This window comes from Nymphaea colorata, chromosome 1 (genome assembly GCF_008831285.2).
Source record: "Nymphaea colorata isolate Beijing-Zhang1983 chromosome 1, ASM883128v2, whole genome shotgun sequence".
NCBI classification, from domain to species: domain Eukaryota; kingdom Viridiplantae; phylum Streptophyta; class Magnoliopsida; order Nymphaeales; family Nymphaeaceae; genus Nymphaea; species Nymphaea colorata.
The window spans coordinates 36226069-36237214 of record NC_045138.2 but is presented as its reverse complement, the minus strand read 5'-3'; the positions used below and the strand labels follow the sequence as shown (position 1 = coordinate 36237214).

Below are 11146 nucleotides of genomic sequence, written 5' to 3'. Positions count from 1 at the left end.
AGAAGAAGATCAATAGAAGATTAAACACCTTGACCAGAGCTGGACAAGTCTTTTCTTCCTCTTTTTTTTTTTTTCCAATTTCATTCGGGAATATGGGGGGGCCTTAGGGCGGTGGGATTGACCCTCTCGCTCACCCAAACTAACTCAAGGTTCGAGGATGTTAAAGATCAGCAGAGAAAAGCGAAAGCAAGAGTTTTCTTCTTCGTGGATCACACTGGTCAAAAGGAGTCGATTACTACAGAGTCTGTGCACTTCAAAATCGTACATGTTCTTCACAGTAAAACTTTATCCAACTTGATAAACAAAGAAGTAAAGAAGTCGTTGACTTTGGCAAAGACGGTAACAAAATTCTCACAACAGTCTCTTATTCTGCAAAATTACAGAACTGAGTATGCTCTTCCACCAGTAATCTAGTAAACAAGCTTAGGATCATATTCTAGTAATTCAACAGATCCAGAATCAACTGGGGGCATGAAATAAGCTGCCACGAGCTCGGCAAGGAGAGCAGCAGCAAGGGGTATCTTCTTCAACTTCTTCAGAAATTCAGGATCATTGCTATTGCTAACGGCACTCAACTTCTTGTTTATCTCTACCATTCTGTCCAGCTTTCTCTTGAATTCTGGGTTCTCCACGTCCAACACCGCTGGGAAGAGCCTTGCTGTCGTTTTGTTAGTCTGAGAACACCAAAAACAGAGATGCAACGGTCAGATTCTGCAAATAGATTGACAAGGCATGGAGTAGTGGTTAAATTACACACTAGAACCGAACGGGAAGTAACCACATCTTTGCCCTTGGACTAGAGTTGACAACTGGTAAAACGCAGGATATTTTGGGCCTCGGACGGACTGCCTGCTTTTCTCCTTTTCTTTTCTTCCTTTTGTTTATTAAACATTTTCCCTGTTCTCTCGCTTCGGCGTCATTGATAAATGGATACAGTGGCAGAGTCGCATACCATTTTCTCAATTTTTTTTACAAAGGTGGCATTTTTGAAACTCCATTTCTCGAAAATATTAGAAGAGAGTTTTATGCATAAACATACATCGACTGTTTGGTATGTTGTAATATATGTGATATTTTCTATATGTATCAATCTTTCCTCGAGGAAAACTTCTCTCGAAATATCTCTGGTGTTTCATGAATCATGCTCCAAAGTTCAAACTGTCAGTTGTCATTTGTATGTATGCCTGTTATTATTCTGTGATGCGTCATGCGTGTATAAATTATGGTGTTAAGAAGTTTTGGACATTTGAAAATAACCCACCTTTTCTCTTCCTTTTCTTTGAAAAAAAAAATTGGCGAGAGCCTAGGAAGTGATATGGAAAGAATTCGCTCAGGCTCCAAAATCAGGTCACAGCAAAAAATGGCCAGCCTGAGCTGATCCTGATTACTGTAACTATCATTTTGCTTCAAAAGAAGGGAAGCTCTAGGGCAGATAAGCTGCGGTTGGTTAATACATAAATTGATAAGATTACCTCAATGATGACATGCATGTCGAACTTCTTGGTCTCAAGCCCTATGCCTTCATAAAATGCAGTCCTTTGGCAGTCATTAAGGTACATTGTTACATACACCTGCAGAAGCCAAAGATTCAGTACTGTCTGTGGGTATGCGTGTTTCAGCAAGAGAGAGAGCGCTGCCATCTAGGCATGGAGAGGGCATACTGAAGATGCAGAATAAGGGGAGAAACTTACTGTAAGGCAAAAGAATCTTGCCCACAGTTTGGACACCCAGCCTTTAAGAAATCGAGGATGAGCCTTCAACATTGCAGCGATGAAATCGCCATGCCTATTCTCGTCTTGGCACCAGTTCTCAAAGTACTTGAAGATTGGATAGATTTGGCATTCTGGGTGGGCCACCAAATGCCTGCAAATTGTGATGTATCTCCAATACCCTATTTTCTCCGACAGGTATGTGGCATAGAGGATATATTCTGGCTTGAAAAATGTGTACTTCCTAGCCTTTGTTAGGAAGCCAAGGTCAAGTGCCAGGTTAAAATCAGCAAGACCCTTGTTCAGAAACCTGCAAAATTTTGTAAAAGATCGGAAGAAGAACGAGGCAACAGTTCCTACAACAAAGTCCATGGCACTTGGTCCTTCGAAGCAATAGTGGATAATCGAGAAAAGAAGGGAAACTCATTTTTGAATTGCATACCCTGCATGCCTGGCTTCATCCCTTGACATGAGTGCAAATATCTCAGCGATAACAGGATTGGTTTTCTGTTCAAGCAAAGCCACAGAACAGTTCACTAATCAGTTGAATGCATGAACTCTGTATCCCCAATCGTACAAAAAATGTTGGAATCCACCACAAGATGAGAAAAGAACGGGTAGGCTTTTATACGTTTAACAAGATATCATGCAGCTACCCAATCTATCGAAAAAAATTTAAGACGATTACGTTTGAAACTTTTCATTGAATCTTTCTATGGAATCAACAACACATAGTGGCCACTGAAAAGAGAAACTTCCAGCCACCGGTATCGACGTACCTTGAGTCTGCGAGCGATTTCCTTGTAAAGAAGGAAGCCGGAGAACTCGGCAGTGCACGACCGCTCGAGGAACTCAACAAAGATGCTACGCATCGGGCCTTGCAAGTTGTCGGCCGCTTGTTTGAACTCCTTGTCCCTCACAAAATGGGTCTGATTATAGTCGTTTCTGAATTCCTGCAGTAGGGCTTCGAACTCCTTCATGTTCAGGTGCTTGTTGGTCTCGGGGTTGAAGAGTGCTTCCATGGCCTCAAAATCCGTGGTATAGAACCTCGGCGTCAGCAGAGTCTCCTTGATGGCCGTCTTGCCTTTCTTGCTGACTGCATTCCCCTGGGGTGGAGGCGCGGCAGACATCTTGGGGAGGCATCTTATGCATGATTTTGAGGAATGGCTGATTTTGAAGATGGCCCTTGTGCTGCCGGTTTCTGGTTTGAATGAAATGGGTTTGAGAATAGCCATTTCTGCTGCCATTCTTTTCTGCTTCGGGCTGGTGGAGGGTTCAAGAGAGGTTTAGGAGGGAGAGAATGTAGAACCGAGGGGGTGGATTTTCCACTTATATACAGCTTGTGGAAATTGAAAGCAATCCAGTGGATTTGTGACGTGTAGGATAGAAGTGTTGTCATTGGTTGATTCTGATTCCATCGTTCAGAGTCTTGTTCTGGAAAGGCCTGGCTGTTCGGCACATGAAACAAGCATGGAGTTCGGGAGGCGCCCTCTTGTATCTCAAGGAAGCTGGTGGCCAACATTGGTGCAATTAATAGCTGCTGACCAGATTTTCAAGGGGATCGTTGTAGCAAGGTCAACATGTACAGTAAATATCAGCTGAACTAGTTATCTTTCTTCATGTTTCTCGATAATTTATAGTTCTAAATGTGCTTTTCGATACTTTACGATGAAAAGTGTGAAGCAAAACTAGTTTATCTCACGATAAAGATGGTCGTTTTCCAGTTTTAATTGTTTGTCATTATCGAAAAGCAACGATATCCAACAAGAGATCATCCATGAGCAGATGTCGTTTTCATGGTCGCAGGGTTCTCGGCTTGCAAATTTTGAGATAAAGTGGGGCCACCATTTTTCCTCCCCACAGCTCGAAAGCTGTGTTCAGTGGGAAAACAGTGTGCCTGTAAGGGGAACAAGGCAGAGAGATATGAAAACAACGGCCGACAAACTTGATGCTGTCAGCAGGAATTCGAAATCCGGGGGACTTCCAAAACCGCTTTCTTCAACAGAAATAAGAGGCCAAGGTTGTCTCTTGACACTCGGCTAACGAATCTGCATTCCTCACCACACGTTCTTGCGGGCTCTCCTTGGCCCGCATTGTCCAGTAAACGGTTGAGTTGTATCTACTTGTAGATAGTTTTGTTTTTCTGCTCCTTGGGGGTGTTTCAAGAAATGGTTTTATGTTTTCACTTCAGTAATTTGGCATAATTATGTTTCCAACTTGCATCGTAATCAGTTCTTGAATTCAATTGGAAAGACAAAAAATTCAGTGAATCGTCTGAATCAAACGCAATTGGAGTCGATTATGAAGCAAATCAGAACTTCAAGATACCTGTCATGTAAAAAATCAGGGAGAAAATACCTAAAAATTTCAAAAAATGGGAAAAATACAAAAAACGATATCAAAGTTATGAAAATATCCTCTGCGGTCCCCATGAATCAGCCCTGTTTCAAGTTGAAAGGGTTCCCAAATCGACCAATTCACTGTCAGACAGTAACACCACCTGTTTTCACTTCAGCTTTTTTTTTTTCTTCGTAACAAAAAAAAAAAAAAGAAGAGTCATGAGGTACAAGGCGGTAATGTTTGTGGAAAAGTTTGAAAATAATACTCCCTGTATACGCCTCTATTAGCTAATCCCGTAACGGTTCTGCCAAAACCCAAATTTTCTATCTTAAGATGGAAAAATTCCAGTTGCTGTATAAGAAATTCAAAAACTTTTCATTATTTCTGTTCTAGGTTCAGGATCTCACTCTTGGTAATTGGTATATGTTTTAATATTACAAAATCAAAGCACATAATTTAGTCGTACAAAATAAAAAATTATAAGCTTCTTCTTTTTCTCAATAGGCAACCATGCAGGTTGTAAGTTGAAACCTTCAAGACCATGTCGAATGTCTGCATACAGATTGAGTTTCAATTAGCAAAGACATCATTTTTTTTCCCCTTTTGCTTTCACAAACTCTCCCCAGCATTTTATTGCTTTTTATTTTGCTGAAAACATCCTTGAAATTTGCGGCACATGAACGCAAACTCCAAGAGCCACACTGCTGCTTATGCTGAGACACTGCACAAAAGTACAAACCCAAAATGTCCAAGGCTTTTCATAAGATACAGAGGAACTCATACAGCAAGCGACCCTGCTGGACCAACGCTGATGTGCGGCCATCATCTACAGTTGTTGATATCAACTGTGTTACAAAAGGAAAAGGACAGTCAGAACAATTTTCTTTTTCATGTATAACAGAGCATACTATACATACACAGACACGCACAAGTCCCCCACTGTGAGCCATCATTTGAAAACCTTGAAAGTTGAAAGCAGCCATAATTAAAAGAAAGAGGCTCATAACATGTCACAGGAATGTATTTTGATCTGGCTCAGTCATTTCCAGATCAATGTCCAGAGCCCGGGCATAATCCTTTTTAGTAGAGCCAAAAGTTTGTTCTGGTGCTTTCCTTAAGCTGCTGTTCAGGTATGCAGACATTATCTGCTTTCATTGCTAAGGTGTAAAATGAGGATTGGTTTGAAACTTCCAGCATAAATCATGTCTACCTTTCATGATTCCATATTGATGTTATGGTGATCTGCAGCAACTTTTGCTTCGTCGGTACCACCAGCCTGTGTAGTTTCTTGTGCCACAGAGAAAATAAATGAATCAAATGAGTGCCCCACATCAGAGCCCCTAATCTTCAGGTTGTCAACAATGTCTCCATAGTCCAGGCCTTGCAGGATTCTGGGAAGCTGCATGTTACCAGAAATTCCCACTTTTGTTTCGCTAACTTCCATGCTGGCATTTTCCTTTGGCACAATGGAGTTGCCTGCCACAACTGGAGTAACTGCTGCTACAAATTCTACAGGCTCTTCTCTTACTATTGATCTAAAATCGTTCAGTGAAGGAGGGATAGGTGACAAAAAAATATCTTTGAAGTTCCTCCAGGCCCCCAGGTTATATGGATTTTCTTTCTTATCATATCTGGAGCGGAAGTTTTCATAAGTAGTCTGTTACATGGTAAAAGAATCATAATCTCAGAGGCATTTCAAACGTTAAGATAAGATTGAGCCATATTTACAAGTTTACACCATGTTTATCACGTGCATGATGCATCCACAAGCAGGAAAGCATGGTGAATGTGGAGAGAGAACTGAAATTTTATGACATGAGTCACCATGACAAATTCATGCCCAGTGATACAGATGTATGAGCATCGAGGTGGATTGGTCTAGGACGGGCTACCATACACTCCAAGAGTTATATTGAAATTAAATGACATTTGGGGATGAAAAAGAACAAGTATTGCTAATCTTGTAACAAAAAAAAAAAAAAAAGAACCTATATAAATAACTTCACATCATTTAAGTCATCTAAGAGGAAATCCAGAATATTGGGAATATACATGACTGGTTTCAGTGCCCACCTGATTTCTGCTGATCAGATAGAGATGGAAGATTGTGAGTCCCCCAACAAACCAGACCATTATAAAGGTGTAAATTATGAGAACCACTGATGGAACCTCTTTAGCCATAGCTTTCCAGAGGCTTCTGTGTGATCGTTGCAAAAGGATATTTACCCAAGAAAAGGTAAAGACGTATATGCACAAGAAGGTTGTAGATGAAACAAACAGGAAGTAGAACCGATAGTTACGCTGCAACAAAGTCATAATGAACATGTTTGGTTAAAATGTAGAATTCTGAAGTTCCAGTAACAGCTGCATACTGTAGAATAACAAAACAACACACTGTAGTCTTTAGACAAATCGGATGAATTTAAGAAAATTTGAGATGGTTGCAATACATTAAATGAGTAATTTGGAATGCAAAGTTCAAAGAGTTGTATGTTCCTAAATAGATCTTTCAGGGTCATTAGAATGGAGACAAAACACATTCCCACGAAAAGTAAAAAAATCTGAGTATGCATAGAGACAAACGCAATACATTACCGAGAAAAAAAAGATTAAAAGTTTCAACCATGACTGTGATGTTCTGTAGTTCTGCAACTTGAATGTCACAGAAAAATCCAACCAAACATGCATAACTCATATCTGAAGCTCAGTATTTTTAAAAAATAAAAAAAAATGAATTTATTGGTTTTAGGCTTTCAGCTTTTCAAGAAAATCCGTCATCTCATGAACAGAGCAGCCTCAGTGAATTTTGTAAAGAATACACATTTTACCAACCTATCTGAGCACCTGGAACTATATGTCATTCTTATGGAGCTAAGAATCAGCATATGTGCAATATGCCAATATCTAAATCCCATAATTACTTCAATCAGGAAATTTCAAATGTTAGGACTCCACTATCCTCTATTATAGTAAAAGATACGCTGGAAGGTTTCTAAGTTTATTATTTCGTCGTAAACAGCAGGACAAAAAGCAAGTACAGAGCAGGTTACTGGCTCCTATGCATGAAACAATTGCATTTGACCAAGCATAGGAACAGAAACAGTTAGTTCCCCAGTTACGATGAAAAGGAATAAGAAATAGATGGCCAAGTATGAAGCGCTGTAGGATATTCTCTGCCTCTGTTTCTCTTAGATCTTTTAATTTTAATTTCTTTTGTGTACTCACAGAAATGAACAGTGTAATGATAGGCCTTGCAGGATGCATGATGCCCAGAAGGGCATGCTGGAACGTATGGCTCTTCTAGGAATCAAATATCCTGTCGCTCATGGGGTTGCACGTTCATAGGGTGGCCGATAATTATTCTATTATAACTATTTCACGCAGCCTCTGCTTATGGTTGCCAGTTCACATATACTATACGATCTCGCTAATCGGACAACTGAATGCATGCAAGAACTCATTCCTCAAGTCCTTACCCAGAAGAAGAAAGAGCTGTGTAAAGCTCTTTCAGGTTCTTCCCAGTTCAGTCTTTGTCACTTGCCAAGTTGGCCTGCATACGCTCCCGAGACGTGACACCAGAATTATTTATTGGAAATTGTTTGAGACAAAAATTACGCATTTTCGTTTGATTTAGAACTAATTTTCTATCAGAAATACCCATGCATTCAAATGTTCAAATATGATGATGTTATGTAATCAACAAATTGGTAAAAGTTTTATGAATCTAACTTCTTTCTCGAGACATTTCTTTGGTTCGTATTAAGAAATAGTCCAAGAAGAATGCTGGTGGTTGTCAAACGCACTGTCAATCTAACAACCTTTTTTTATTGCCTAAAAACTAAAATGCCATATTTTTGTTGATAATTTTTTCAAAAACATACTGCACACACCTGCAATGCAGTGACGGAAAAAAGTCAATAATTGCTAGCCATGGCTTGGACAAATTGGTAAACTATTGAAATCTTAAGGACTAACTCATGGAAGTACCAACTTACTAGCCCAATGCACTGACCAACCCAAGGACAATGATGATCAAATTTTTGAACGCAGTTGTTGCAGATCGAACAATGGGAAGCACGGGGAGGCCGGTAAAGCAGGCATGTATCACAGTATTTAACGTTTACTGTAACACCATTGACTGTGACATCTTTAATTCGAGGCAATCTTAAGTCTGGACTTCTATTGTTCACGAACTCTGTTGATGCAGAAGAAATTTCACCTTCCACCTCAGGAGGCTGCTTATTTCTAGGTACAATACCAGGATCTCTACCAGATGTCATAAAGAGAACTAGCAAATCCTGCACGTCAATCAAGTGTTATCTACAACAATTGTTTTAAGCATCTCCTCTTGCAGTCTCCTCTCTGAATGAAAAATACAAGAAACTGCGAGAATAATCAGTCATGCTCAATAGCTGACACAAACTAAACCAGAGCACTTATGACAGTAATGTCTAGTTGAAGGATAAAAAACATAAGCATGACAGGTAGTTGCTAGATTTCTAAAGGGCAGCAATACTGTAGTCCTTATCTACCAAAATCTATTTGAAATAAGATATGTTCAAGTACTAAAGCCAAGCACATCTCACCAAAGAACATTCTAATGTATCGGAGTCATACATAAACACTCTCAAGTAATAAAACCAATGCTTATGTTAGGTTCAGAAGATACAAAAATTGGGTATCACAATCATGGTTCTGGAGTTCCTACTAGTAAATTGAGATGAACTGTTACTTGAAACAAACTCTTGATTTCTAAAGGATTTGATATCCAGTCAAATCAAAACAATCTGAATTTGTGGATGGATGAGCAGGCATGCACGCCAATGCTTGCTCGTATTGGGACGTATGCATTTGCTGCGTGTGTATGTCGGAGAGTGAGAGGAAATTTACCTCATCTTCCCCTCTCATGAATGCTTCATCTATTCACTATTGAAAATTAATTTTTTTTTAGTGAATCGATGAAAACCATAACCTATACACCAAATGCTCCGGGCACAAGAAACGAGGACCTGAAGATGCCAGGCATGCTGGATTTCACACATTTTTATAGGAACCAATAACGTTTAGAATTTAAAGGCTTCTAATCAAGTCCTAAAATAGGCTGCACATGTATTGTTTCTTAAAACTCCTAGAAAATGGCCAACTTTCTTGACATAAAAAGACAAAATCGATTTCCATCACAGAGAAAACAGGGTTTTTGCTTATTAAAATATTATGTAGTACTACAGAAACAGAGAATGGCAGAGGAAAATAACTAAAGAGAGCTTTACTAACCCAAACAGTGAGAAGCACAGCCACAGCCAGTACAGAGATGCCAAGATGTGGTGACGGTTGGATGATCTTAGCAGCCACTTGAGTACAGAATACAACAGAAGGACTGAAGATCAAGAAAGTGGAGAGAAGCAGCGATCCCACCTCCGGACCAAATATCAGCCTACCTCCACAGAAGAACCTCTGGAAGATCAAAAGGTCATATGACTGTGTAAGCTTTTAATAGCTCAAGCATTTGAAATATGAAATATGTGGGAATGGCACCCATCATGTCGAGATGTCGCCATAGACCCGAAGTAGAGAAACTTCTTTTCTCTCATCCTTAACACAAATTAATAGCATGATGCTGGTAATACGTTTACCAGACAATTGCATACAGCGCTGAACGCTGATGGTATTCTGTTGGATTTTGGTGCATATAAATCCATTTCAGAACCTTAATACATATTCATATCTGATTTTGACTCTGTTAATCTAAATACTGCTGTGAGAGAACAAACCTGAAAATTCAATAGCAAGATGCTTTTCGCGGCAAAATATATAAGACGGAAAAGTTAGCAGAGAGACAGAAATTTTACGTTGTTCCCCTTCCAAACTTGATAAAGCCTCTTGGTTGTTCCCATTCTTGATTGACAAATTCTCGAACTGTCAGTTCCTCCAAAGAAGGTTCTATGGGGAGACGAGATCGGATCACAGATTCACAAGCAGATGAATGTTGGCCACACTGGTCGGAATTGACGGCGACTGCCACCTTGGGATCTCGCTTCGTTCATCAGCAAGATCGAGCAGCAAATATGCTCTTCCTCTATCTTTCTCGCCACGTTTCTTCTTCCATTCTCTCTCTAGAACGAAAAGGCAGAGCAACCACCACGACGTAAAAATCAACGAAGACCATCTTGGTAGCGCTTATTACGTGGCATGGACTTTTGGACCATTGGTAGTCTTCCTTCCTCGTAAAAGAACAAACCACGCAACATCCCTGTACGTTTAGAATTCTTGTCTTTGGACATTGGAGAGAATTTTTTCTCTCCTCGCACTCTCGCGTTGGAGAGCTCTTTGAACGCGTAATTAGGTCCGTTTATTTCGGTATGTAAACAGGTTCTCGTGATGACGGAAGTTGAAGTGAAGTGAAATCCAAGCCTCTGACTAGTAAGTTTCGGCTCACGAAGATCTCGAGCATATGTTCAGAATAAAATAATGTTAAAAGCAAACAAGGCGTCTGATTACCTTCTACTAAATCTAATATCATGGTTCCCCCATTTTGAGATCTATTAATTTAAGATTGGACGTTCTCTCTAGTCTTGAATTAAACGTTTGGCAAAAGAAAATCTGACTAATGTTGCTCCATTCTAACATGAGAACGCCGGCAGCGTTAGACAGTTCATATACTTGAGAGCGCTTCTTTCTCGGACATGCCTTAGATGTGTTCATACTAAACGCACCAATCATCCCAAAGTGAGAGGCATGCAAATTGTGTATAAAATGCATCAATTTTTTTTTTTCACTGTATGCCCAATTGCCCCTCATCTTTCTCCAGTCCTTTTTGGGGCCATCTGTTATGACGAACATTGTATGACTATTTCATGAATCTGCTTTAAATATTGGAGTAAATATTGGAGTAGGTGGTTCATAAACCTACTTTAATATTTAGGGTAGTTACATAATGTTTTATGCCAAACAAGCGTCAGACATCCAAAAGTTGCTGCTTTTTGCACACAAGGCACAACCTTCCGCTAAAAAATGGCTACCAGCATCTGGTAATTGCCCTTTTCTTATTTGGCTTTTATTAGGTGAGATCCACATATTAAGCAACTTTTGCTATTGGG

General features: G+C 39.8%; 2 protein-coding genes across 4 annotated transcripts; both read right to left on the bottom strand.

Annotated features, from left to right (window-relative positions):
* Positions 1-248: 248 nt before the first annotated feature.
* On the bottom strand, positions 249-3022 carry LOC116264152 (magnesium-protoporphyrin IX monomethyl ester [oxidative] cyclase, chloroplastic-like). Its single transcript, XM_031644201.2, has 5 exons — positions 2489-3022; positions 2152-2216; positions 1692-2019; positions 1473-1571; positions 249-674 (listed from the first exon to the last, which is right to left on the bottom strand). The coding sequence occupies exons 1-5, from the start codon at positions 2954-2956 to the stop codon at positions 411-413; spliced, it is 1224 nt and encodes a 407-aa protein (XP_031500061.1). The 5' UTR covers positions 2957-3022; the 3' UTR covers positions 249-410.
* Positions 3023-4397: 1375 nt separating this feature from the next.
* Positions 4398-10293, bottom strand: LOC116246024 (probable protein S-acyltransferase 4). 3 transcript variants are annotated; one of them, XM_031617696.2, is made up of 6 exons: positions 9899-10284; positions 9324-9503; positions 8045-8347; positions 6123-6350; positions 5260-5706; positions 4398-4894 (listed from the first exon to the last, which is right to left on the bottom strand). In XM_031617696.2, exons 1-5 carry the CDS (start codon positions 9941-9943, stop codon positions 5263-5265), a joined length of 1200 nt encoding a protein of 399 aa, XP_031473556.1. In that variant the 5' UTR covers positions 9944-10284; the 3' UTR covers positions 4398-4894; positions 5260-5262. The 3 variants fall into 3 exon arrangements, with proteins under 3 accessions (XP_031473556.1, XP_031473558.1, XP_031473557.1); XM_031617698.2 differs by lacking the exon at positions 5260-5706 and having other exon boundaries at positions 9899-10293; XM_031617697.2 differs by lacking the exon at positions 6123-6350 and having other exon boundaries at positions 9899-10293.
* Positions 10294-11146: the final 853 nt, after the last annotated feature.